This window comes from Entelurus aequoreus, linkage group LG24 (assembly GCF_033978785.1).
Source record: "Entelurus aequoreus isolate RoL-2023_Sb linkage group LG24, RoL_Eaeq_v1.1, whole genome shotgun sequence".
NCBI classification, from domain to species: domain Eukaryota; kingdom Metazoa; phylum Chordata; class Actinopteri; order Syngnathiformes; family Syngnathidae; genus Entelurus; species Entelurus aequoreus.
This window is the reverse complement of record NC_084754.1, coordinates 1259954-1274323: the sequence shown is the minus strand read 5'-3', so window position 1 is coordinate 1274323 and position 14370 is coordinate 1259954. Positions and strand designations below refer to the sequence as shown.

General features: G+C 30.3%; 2 protein-coding genes across 2 annotated transcripts in view; one reads left to right on the top strand and one right to left on the bottom strand.

Annotated features, from left to right (window-relative positions):
• The window catches only part of adal (adenosine deaminase-like), a 41579-nt gene extending 27924 nt beyond the window's left edge, over window positions 1-13655 (top strand). The window contains exon 10 of the mRNA XM_062035177.1: window positions 13104-13655. Within this exon, the coding sequence (XP_061891161.1) occupies window positions 13104-13295 (192 nt within the window). The 3' untranslated portion in view covers window positions 13296-13655. The remainder of the gene's footprint in view (window positions 1-13103) is intronic.
• nat10 (N-acetyltransferase 10) overlaps window positions 13435-14370 on the bottom strand; it is a 59054-nt gene continuing 58118 nt past the window's right edge. Inside the window, exons 26-29 of the mRNA XM_062035176.1 lie at window positions 14062-14160; window positions 13851-13924; window positions 13701-13781; window positions 13435-13626 (exon numbers count right to left, since the gene is read on the bottom strand). Coding sequence (XP_061891160.1) covers window positions 13482-13626; window positions 13701-13781; window positions 13851-13924; window positions 14062-14160 — 399 coding nt within the window. The 3' untranslated portion in view covers window positions 13435-13481. The remainder of the gene's footprint in view (window positions 13627-13700; window positions 13782-13850; window positions 13925-14061; window positions 14161-14370) is intronic.

The following is a 14370-nucleotide window of genomic DNA, read 5'->3' as shown; positions in this document are numbered from 1 at the left end:
TATGTACATACATACATACGTATGTTTGTACATACATACATACGTATGTTCGTACATACATACATACGTATGTTCGTACATACATACATATGTATGTTCATTCATACATATGTATGTTCATACATACATATGTATGTTCATACATACATATGTATGTTCATACATACATATGTATGTTCATACATACACATGTATGTTCATACATACATACATATGTATGTTCATACATACATACATATGTATGTTCATACATACATACATATGTATGTTCATACATACATACATATGTATGTTCATACATACATACATATGTATGTTCATACATACATATGTATGTTCATACATACATACATATGTATGTTCATACATACATACATATGTATGTTCATACATACATACATATGTATGTTCATACATACATACATATGTATGTTCATACATACATACATATGTATGTTCATACATACATACATATGTATGTTCATACATACATACATATGTATGTTCATACATACATACATATGTATGTTCACACATACATACATATGTATGTTCACACATACATACATATGTATGTTCACACATACCTATGTATGTTTATACATACGAATGGATGTATGTTTATACATACAGACGTATGTTCATACATACATACATATGTATGTTCATACATACATACATACATGCATATGTTCATACATACATATGTATGTTGATACATACATACATATGTATGTATGTATCAACGGGGCGGCATGGCGTAGTGTGTAGAGCGCCCGTGTCAGAAACCTGAGGGTTGCAGGTTCGCTCCCCGCCTCTTACCATGCCGTTGTGTCCTTGGGTAGGACACTTCACCCTTGCCCCCGGTGCCGCTCACACCGGTGATTGAATGTTGAATGAATGATAGGTGGTGTTTGGAGGGGCCGTAGGCGCAAATTGGCAGCCACGCTTCCGTCAGTCTACCCCAGGACAGCTGTGGCTACGAAAGTAGCTTACCACCACCAGGTGTGAATGAATGATGAGTTTTTAACATGTAAAGCGACTTTGGGTACTTAGAAAAGCGCTATATAAATCCCAGGTATTATTATTATTATATGTATGTTGATACATACATACATATATATATTCATACATATGTATGTTCATACATACATATGTATGTTCATACATACATATGTATGTTCATACATACATACATATGTATGTTCATACATACATACATATATATGTTCATACATGCATACATATGTATGTTCATACATACACATGTATGTTCATACATACATACACATGTATGTTCATACATACATACACATGTATGTTCATACATACATACACATGTACGTTCATACATACATATGTATGTTCATACATACATACATATGTATGTTCATACATACATACATATATATGTTCATACATACATACATATATATGTTCATACATGCATACATATGTATGTTCATACATGCATACACATGTATGTTCATACATACATACACATGTATGTTCATACATACATACACATGTATGTTCATACATACATACACATGTATGTTCATACATACATACACATGTATGTTCATACATACATACACATGTATGTTCATACATACATACACATGTATGTTCATACATACATACACATGTCCGTTCATACATACATACACATGTATGTTCATACATACATACACATGTATGTTCATACATACATATGTATGTTCATACATACATACATATGTATGTTCATACATACATACACATGTATGTTCATACATACATACACATGTATGTTCATGTACATGTATCCATACATACACATGTATGTTCATACATACATACACATGTTCATACATACATACACATGTATGTTCATACATACATACACATGTATGTTCATACATACATACACATGTATGTTCATACATACATACACATGTATGTTCATACATACATACACATGCATGTTCATACATACATACACATGCATGTTCATACATACATACACATGTATGTTCATACATACATACACATGTATGTTCATACATACATACACATGTATGTTCATACATACATACACATGTATGTTCATACATACATACATACATACACATGTATGTTCATACATACATACATACACATGTATGTTCATACATACATACATACACATGTATGTTCATACATACATACATACACATGTATGTTCATACATACATACATACACATGTATGTTCATACATACATACATACACATGTATGTTCATACATACATACATACACATGTATGTTCATACATACATACACATGTATGTTCATACATACATACATACACATGTATGTTCATACATACATACATACACATGTATGTTCATACATACATACATACACATGTATGTTCATACATACATACATACACATGTATGTTCATACATACATACATACACATGTATGTTCATACATACATACACATGTATGTTCATACATACATATGTATGTTCATACATACGTATGTTCATACATACATATGTATGTTCATACATACATAGGTATGTTCACACATACGAATGGATGTTCATACATACGAATGGATGTTCATACATACATACATATGTTCATACAAATGTATGTTCATACATACATACATACATACATATGTTCATTCATACATATATATGTTCATACATACATATGTATGTTCATACATACATATGTATGTTCATACATACGTATGTTCATACATACATACATACATATGTTCATACATACATACATACATATCTTCATACATACATACTGTATATCTAGATGTAGAATTATATATCTAGATATATAATTCTACATTTAGGTATATAATTCTACATCTAGATATATAATTTTAGGTCTAGATATATAATTCTAGATCTAGATATATATATATAATTCTAGATATATAAATAGATCTAGATATATAATTCTAGGTCTAGATTTATATATTTAGATCTAGATATATATCTAGATCTAGATATAAAGCTAGATCTAGATATATAATTCTACAATTTATAATTGTATCCATACATACATGTATGTATGTATGGATACATACATACATGTATGTATGTATGTATCCATACATACATACATGTATCCATACATACGTACATGTATGTATGTATGTATGTATCCATACATACATACATGTATGTATCCATACATACATGTATGTATCCATACATACATACATGTATGTATGTATGTATTCATACATACATACATGTATGTATGTATGTATTCATACATACATACATGTATGTATGTATGTATCCATACATACATGTATGTATCCATACATACATACATACATACATGTATATATCCATACATACATACATACATGTATGTATCCATACATACATACATACATGTATGTATCCATACATACATACATACATGTATGTATCCATACATACATACATACATGTATGTATCCATACATACATACATACATACATGTATCCATACATACATGTATGTATGTATCCATACATACATGTATGTATGTATGGATACATACATGTATGTATGTATGGATACATACATACATACATACATGTACGTATGTATGGATACATGTATGTATGTATGGATACATACATACATACATGTATGTATGTATGTATGGATACATACATACATGTATGTATGTATGTATGGATACATGTATGTATGTATGTATGGATACATACATGTATGTATGTATGTATGGATACATACATGTATGTATGTATGTATGTATGTATGGATACATGTATGTATGTATGGATACATACATGTATGTATGGATACATACATGTATGTATGTATGGATACATACATGTATGTATGTATGGATACATACATGTATGTATGTATGGATACATACATGTATGTATGTATGGATACATACATGTATGTATGTATGGATACATACATGTATGTATGTATGGATACATACATGTATGTATGTATGGATACATGTATGTATGTATGGATACATACATGTATGTATGTATGGATACATACATGTATGTATGTATGGATACATACATGTATGTATGTATGGATACATACATGTATGTATGTATGGATACATACATGTATGTATGTATGGATACATACATGTATGTATGTATGGATACATACATGTATGTATGTATGGATACATACATGTATGTATGTATGGATACATACATGTATGTATGTATGTATGTATGGATACATACATGTATATATGTATGGATACATACATGTATGTATGTATGGATACATACATGTATATATGTATGGATACATACATGTATGTATGTATGTATACATACATGTATGTATGTATACATACATGTATGTATGTATACATACATGTATGTATGTATACATACATACATATGTATGTATGTATACATACATACATACATGTATGTATGTATACATACATGTATGTATGTATACATACATACATGTATGTATGTATACATACATGTATGTATGTATACATACATACATATGTATGTATGTATACATACATGTATGTATGTATACATACATACATATGTATGTATGTATACATACATAAATACATGCACATATCCATACATACATATGTATGTATACATACATACATGTATATATCCATACATATGTATGTATGTATACATACATACATGTATGTATGTATACATACATACATGTATGTATACATACATGTATATATCCATACATACATGTATGTATGGATACATACATGTATGTATGGATATATACATGTATGTATGTATGTATACATACATGTATGTATGTATACATACATGTATGTATACATACATGTATGTATGTATACATACATGTATGTATACATACATGTATGTATGTATACATACATATTTATGTATACATACATACATATTTATGTATGTATGTATACATACATGTATGTATGTATACATACATACGTATGTATGTATACATACATACGTATGTATGTATACATACATACATGTATGTATACATACATAAATACATGCACATATCCATACATACATATGTATGTATGTATACATACATACATACATGTATGTATACATACATAAATATGTATGTATGTATGTATACATACATGTATGTATGTATGTATACATACATATGTATGTATGGATATGTGCATGTATTTATGTATGTATACATACATGTATGTATGTATACATACATGTATGTATACATACATGTATGTATGTATACATACATGTATGTATGTATACATACATATGTATGTATGTATGGATATGTGCATGTATTTATGTATGTATACATACATGTATGTATGTATACATACATACGTATGTATGTATACATACATACGTATGTATGTATACATACATAAATATGTATGTATACATACATAAATATGTATGTATACATACATAAATATGTATGTATACATACATGTATGTATGTATGTATGTATACATACATACGTATGTATGGATATGTGCATGTATTTATGTATGTATACATACATGTATGTATGTATACATACATACGTATGTATGTATACATACATACATGTATGTATACATACATACATGTATGTATACATACATACATGTATGTATACATACATGTATACATACATAAATATACATATATATACATACATGTATGTATACATACATACATGTATGTATACATACATACATACATGTATATATCCATACATACGTATGTATGTATGTATGTATACATACATACATGTATGTATACATACATAAATACATGTATGTATGTATACATACATACGTATGTATGGATATGTATACATACATGTATGTATGTATACATACATATGTATGTATATGTACATGTATTTATGTATGTATACATACATACATGTATGTATACATACATACATACATGTATATATCCATACATACATATGTATGTATGTATACATACATACATGTATGTATACATACATAAATACATGTATGTATGTATACATACATACGTATGTATGGATATGTATACATACATGTATGTATGTATACATACATATGTATGTATATGTACATGTATTTATGTATGTATACATACATGTATGTATGTATACATACATACATACGTATGTATGTATGGATATATACATGTATGTATGTATGTATACATACATACATGTATGTATCCATACTTACATGTATGTATGTATACATACATGTATGTATGTATACATACATACATACGTATGTATGTATGGATATATACATGTATGTATGTATGTATGTATACATACATACATGTATGTATCCATACTTACATGTATGTATGTATAAATACATGTATGTATACATACATACATACATACGTATGTTTGTATGTATACATACATACATACGTATGTATGGATATGTATACATACATGTATGTATGTATACATACATATGTATGTATACATACATACATGTATTTATGTATGTACATACATGTATGTATGTATACATACATACATACGTATGTATGGATATATACATGTATGTATGTATACATACATGTATGTATGTATACATACATACATGTATGTATACATACATAAATACATGCACATATCCATACATATGTATGTATACATACATACATGTATATATCATACATATGTATGTATGTATGTATACATACATACATGTATGTATACATACATAAATACATGTATGTATGTATACATACATACGTATGTATGGATATGTATACATACATGTATGTATGTATGTATACATACATACATACGTATGTATGGATATATACATGTATGTATGTATACATACATGTATGTATGTATACATACATGTATGTATGTATACATACATATGTATGTATACATACATGTATGTATACATACATAAATACATGCACATATCCATACATACATATGTATGTATACATACATACATACATGTATATATCCATACATATGTATGTATGTATACATACATACATGTATGTATACATACATAAATACATGTATGTATGTATGTATACATACATATGTATGTATGGATATGTGCATGTATTTATGTATGTATACATACATGTATGTATGTATACATACATGTATGTATACATACATGTATGTATGTATACATACATGTATGTATGTATACATACATACGTATGTATGTATGGATATGTGCATGTATTTATGTATGTATACATACATGTATGTATGTATACATACATACGTATGTATGTATACATACATACGTATGTATGTATACATACATACGTATGTATGTATACATACATAAATATGTATGTATGTATACATACATGTATGTATGTATGTATACATACATACGTATGTATGGATATGTGCATGTATTTATGTATGTATACATACATGTATGTATGTATACATACATACGTATGTATGTATACATACATACATGTATGTATACATACATACATGTATGTATACATACATGTATACATACATAAATATACATATATATACATACATGTATGTATACATACATACATGTATGTATGTATACATACATACATGTATATATCCATACATACGTATGTATGTATGTATACATACATACATGTATGTATACATATCCATACATACATATGTATGTATACATACATACATATGTATGTATGTATACATACATACATGTATGTATACATACATAAATACATGTATGTATGTATACATACATACGTATGTATGGATATGTATACATACATGTATGTATGTATATGTACATGTATTTATGTATGTATACATACATGTATGTATGTATACATACATACATACGTATGTATGTATGGATATATACATGTATGTATGTATGTATGTATACATACATACATGTATGTATCCATACTTACATGTATGTATGTATACATACATGTATGTATGTATACATACATGTATGTATGTATACATACATATGTATGTATGGATATATACATGTATGTATGTATGTATACATACATACATGTATGTATCCATACTTACATGTATGTATGTATAAATACATGTATGTATACATACATACATACATACATACATACATACGTATGTTTGTATGTATACATACATACATACGTATGTATGGATATGTATACATACATGTATGTATGTATACATACATATGTATGTATACATACATACATGTATGTATGTATACATACATACATACGTATGTATGGATATATACATGTATGTATGTATACATACATGTATGTATGTATACATACATACATGTATGTATGTATACATACATACATGTATGTATACATACATAAATACATGCACATATCCATACATACATATGTATGTATACATACATACATGTATATATCATACATATGTATGTATGTATGTATACATACATACATGTATGTATACATACATAAATACATGTATGTATGTATACATACATACGTATGTATGGATATGTATACATACATGTATGTATGTATGTATGTATACATACATACATACGTATGTATGGATATATACATGTATGTATGTATGTATACATACATGTATGTATGTATACATACATATGTATGTATACATACATGTATGTATGTATACATACATATGTATGTATACATACATGTATGTATACATACATAAATACATGCACATATCCATACATACATATGTATGTATACATACATACATACATGTATATATCCATACATATGTATGTATGTATACATACATACATGTATGTATACATACATAAATACATGTATGTATGTATGTATACATACATATGTATGTATGGATATGTGCATGTATTTATGTATGTATACATACATGTATGTATGTATACATACATGTATGTATACATACATGTATGTATGTATACATACATGTATGTATGTATACATACATACGTATGTATGTATGGATATGTGCATGTATTTATGTATGTATACATACATGTATGTATGTATACATACATACGTATGTATACATACATACGTATGTATGTATACATACATACGTATGTATGTATACATACATACGTATGTATGTATACATACATAAATATGTATGTATGTATACATACATGTATGTATGTATGTATACATACATACGTATGTATGGATATGTGCATGTATTTATGTATGTATACATACATGTATGTATGTATACATACATACGTATGTATGTATACATACATACATGTATGTATACATACATGTATACATACATAAATATACATATATATACATACATGTATGTATACATACATACATACATGTATGTATACATACATACATACATGTATATATCCATACATACGTATGTATGTATGTATACATACATACATGTATGTATACATATCCATACATACATATGTATGTATACATACATACATGTATTTATGTATGTATACATACATGTATGTATGTATGTATACATACATACATGTATGTATACATACATAAATACATGTATGTATGTATGTATACATACATACGTATGTATGGATATGTATACATACATGTATGTATGTATACATACATATGTATGTATATGTACATGTATTTATGTATGTATACATACATGTATGTATGTATACATACATACATACGTATGTATGTATGGATATATACATGTATGTATACATACATGTATGTATGTATACATACATACATACGTATGTATGTATGGATATATACATGTATGTATGTATGTATACATACATACATGTATGTATCCATACTTACATGTATGTATGTATACATACATGTATGTATGTATACATACATACATACGTATGTATGTATGGATATATACATGTATGTATGTATGTATACATACATACATGTATGTATCCATACATACATACGTATGTATGTATAAATACATGTATGTATACATACATACATACATACATACATACGTATGTTTGTATGTATACATACATACGTATGTATGGATATGTATACATACATGTATGTATGTATACATACATATGTATGTATACATACATACATGTATTTATGTATGTACATACATGTATGTATGTATACATACATACATACGTATGTATGGATATATACATGTATGTATGTATGTATACATACATGTATGTATGTATACATACATACATACATGTATATATCCATACATATGTATGTATGTATACATACATACATATGTATGGATATATACATGTATGTATGTATACATATCCATACATACGTATGTATGTATACATACATGTATTTATGTATGTATACATACATGTATGTATGTATACATACATGTATGTATGTATACATACATACATATGTATGGATACATACATGTATGTATACAATCATAAATACATGTATGTATGTATATATACATACATACATGTATGTATGTATGTTTTATACATACATACATACATGTAAGTATGGATACATGTATGATTGTATACATACATACATGTATGTATACAATCATAAATACATGTATGTATACATACATACATGTATATATACATACATACATGTATGTATATATACATGTATGTATACATACATACATGTATATATACATACATACATGTATGTATATATACATGTATGTATACATAAATACATGTATGTATACATACATACATGTATATATACATACATACATGTATGTATATATACATGTATGTATACATACATACATGTATGTATGTATCAGAATCAGCTTAATTGTCATTACGCAGGGTAAGGAGATTGAGGCCATTCCATACAGTGCAATAAAACAAATGTACACTACACAGAGGGTGAAACATGAAACAGGGTGGTTGGTAGAATGAGTTATTGCACCGAAGAGAAGGCAGTTATGAGGGTCAATGGGGAAGTGTGTTCAGGGTGGTTATGGCCCTGGGGAAGAAGCTGTTCTTTAGCCTGTTCGTCTTGGTTTTAATGCACCTGTAGCGCATACCAGAGGGCAGCAGGTGAGAGCCAGGGTGGGTGCTGTCCTTGATGGTGGCACTGGCTCTGTTGAGGCAGCGGGTGGTGTAGATGTCCATCAGAGAGGCGAGAGGGCGGCCGATGATCTTCTGAGCTGTCTTGACCACTCTTTGCAGCCTCTCCCTGTCTGCTGCAGTGCAGCTGCCGTACCATACTGTAATACAGTAGGTCAGCAGGCTCTCGATGGACGAGCGGTAGAAGGTCAGCAGCAGGTCAGGCTTCAGGTTGTACTTCCCGAGGACTCTCAGGAAGTGTAGCCGCTGCTGAGCCTTCTTGATGATTGCTGTGGTGTTGACTGTCCAGGAAAAGTGGTTAGAGATGTGGACTCCAAGGTAGCTGAAGGTGTGGACCACCTCCACACGCTCGCCGTTGATGTAGAGGGGGGCAGGGTCGGTGCTGCTCCTCCTGAAGTCCACAATGGTCTTGTTGGTGGTTGAGAGCGAGGTTGTTCTCCGAAGACCAGGCCGTCAGCTTCAGGACCTCCTCCCTGTAGGCAGCCTCGTCACCCCTGGAGATGAGGCCGACCACTGTGGTATCGTCAGCGAACTTGACGATAAGGTTGTCACTGTGGGCTGGACTGCAGTCATGGGTGTAGAGGCAGTAGAGGAGGAGGGGGCTCAGCACACAACCCTGTGGGGGGCCCATGCTCAGCGTGCGGGTGGATGAGAGGTGGGGGCCAAGTCTCACATTCTGGGGTCGGTCCGTTAGGAAGTCCCTTATCCAGGCCTTTGTGAGAGGGGGGAGGCCAAGAGTGTTTAGTTTATTGCAGAGTCTGTCCGGGATTATTACATACATGTATGTATGTATACATATATGTATGTATGTATGTCTGTATACATATATGTATGTATGTATACATATATGTATGTATGTGTGTATGTATGTATGTATACATATATGTACGTATGCATACATATATGTATGTATGTATGTATACATATATGTATGTATGCATACATATATGTATGTATGTATGTATACATATATGTATGTATGCATACATATATGTATGTATGCATACATATATGTATGTATGTATGTATACATATATGTATGTATGTATACATATATGTATGTATGTATGTATACATATATGTATGTATGCATACATATATGTATGTATGTATGTATACATATATGTATGTATGTATGTATACATATATGTATGTTTGCATACATATATGTATGTATGTATGTATACATATATGTATGTATGTATACATATATGTATGTATGTATGTCTGTATACATATATGTATGTATGTATACATATATGTATGTGTGTATGTATGTATGTAAGTGTGTATGTATGTATGTAAGTGTGTATGTATGTATGCATACATGTATGTATGTATGCATACATGTATGTATGTATGCATACATGTATGTATGTATGCATACATATATGTATGTATGCATACATATATGTATGTATGTATACATGTATGTATGTATGCATACATATATGTATGTATGTATGCATACATATATGTATGTATGCATACATATATGTATGTATGTATACATATATGTATGTATGTATACATATATGTATGTATACATGTATGTATACATATGTATATGTATGTATGTAAATATATTATATTATATATATATATATATATATATATATACGTACACATATGTATACACATATATATTCATACATATATATATGTATATTTATAAATATACATATATATATGTATATTTATAAATATAAAAAATATATATAATATTTTGGAATCAATTTAAAATATGTTTTAGGTCAGCATCCAAGAGGAGCTTTTGTAACTTCTTTTTTTTTTTTTTTAAAGCTTTATTATAATTTATATGTCAGATAATATATTGTGAGAATCTGCTGGAATAAAGAAGTGATTTGTGTGGATTTTGAAGAGTCCTCACCTCGTGTGTAGTTTATATTCTCCTCACACTTCCTGTGCTCTTCAAAGCCTCCACTAAACCTGCCTCATTGTAACATCAACACTTCAATGTGTACTCAAATGTGAGTACTTTAAAAGCGCTGAGGATGCAGGAAGTGAAAGTGGTGAGGAACAACAATCTTCATGCTCACCAGGATGTTCCTCTTTTGTCCTTCTCCGTGACAGACGGACGACAAGGGAGTGTTCAGTACTGACTTGTCTCAGGAGTACCAGCTGGCGGCGGCCACCTTCGGTCTGGACCAGCAGGCCGTGTGGGTGCTCTCCCAGCGGGCCATCGACTGCATCTTTGCACCGGACGCGGTCAAGCAGCGGCTGAGACAAAAGTGGACTGAGTTACAGCCTCGGGTCCTCAAATGAGCTTTTTTTTTAGACAGGCAGCTCTGCCAACGACTTACCTCATGTTCTGGTAAAGGGAAAATACTAACTCTTTTTTTAATGTGTCCTAATCCTTGTAGCAATGAAGCAAAAACACTTAATGATCAAGTCAAAGTATTTTGATTAAAAAAAGCATCTATTTATTCTACGTAATTTAATAAAGTGACATCACTTGAACGCCTTCTTTCCAGATTTGCCATGTTTGTTCTTCTTGAACTTTCCATGCTGGATTTCCTTCTTCCTTTGCTTCCCATGCACCACACCACCATTGGCCGTCGCCTCGTTTCCTCCGCCCAGCTTCCTCTTCTTGTCACTGTCACAGTGGACTCACGTTAGCCTGCACTTCACATCAACACCCGGTGACCGTCCTGAGGCTGAGTGCCGCACCTTTTGATGCTGACCATGGCCGTGCCGCCAGCTGTCCTCAGCACCTCATCCCATTCCTCGTCATCGCCGCGGATCTTGTACCTGGAAATGGACAACCACTTTATCTGGTCCCCATCAACAAGGTCCACGTAGGAGATGTCCCATACTTACTGTTCCAGGTCCAGTTCTCTCACTTTCTCTTTGTCCTGCTTGTGTTTCTCCTCAAACTCCTTGGCCGCATCATTCTGACCAAACACACTCGCTCTTAAAAGAACATTCAGGAAAATGCCGCTTCGTTCCCTTTCTCCAAATATTTGCCTAACTTTGGAGGCATTTTTTCCCTGGAACATTACCAAATTTAAGGATGTTTTTACGGTCTTACTAGATCGTCCTGAAGACTTAAGACAGTTGGCTCCATGCTGACGTCTTTTGTCTTCGCCATCTCTGCTTCGATGGCCTTTTCCTGAATGCTGGTAAAAACCTGCAACAATAAAAAAAAAAAAGTCACTTGTGTGGTTTTAACAGTCAGCGACCATTTTTATCAAAAACAATACTGAAGAAATGAAATCAGGATTTTGTTTTCTTTCATTTAAATCTGTCAATTATAAAATACGTGATGAAAGTTTCGATGAAATAAATTCACCTTCAATGTGTCCGACCACAACTATGCAGAAGACACTCGGATCTACAG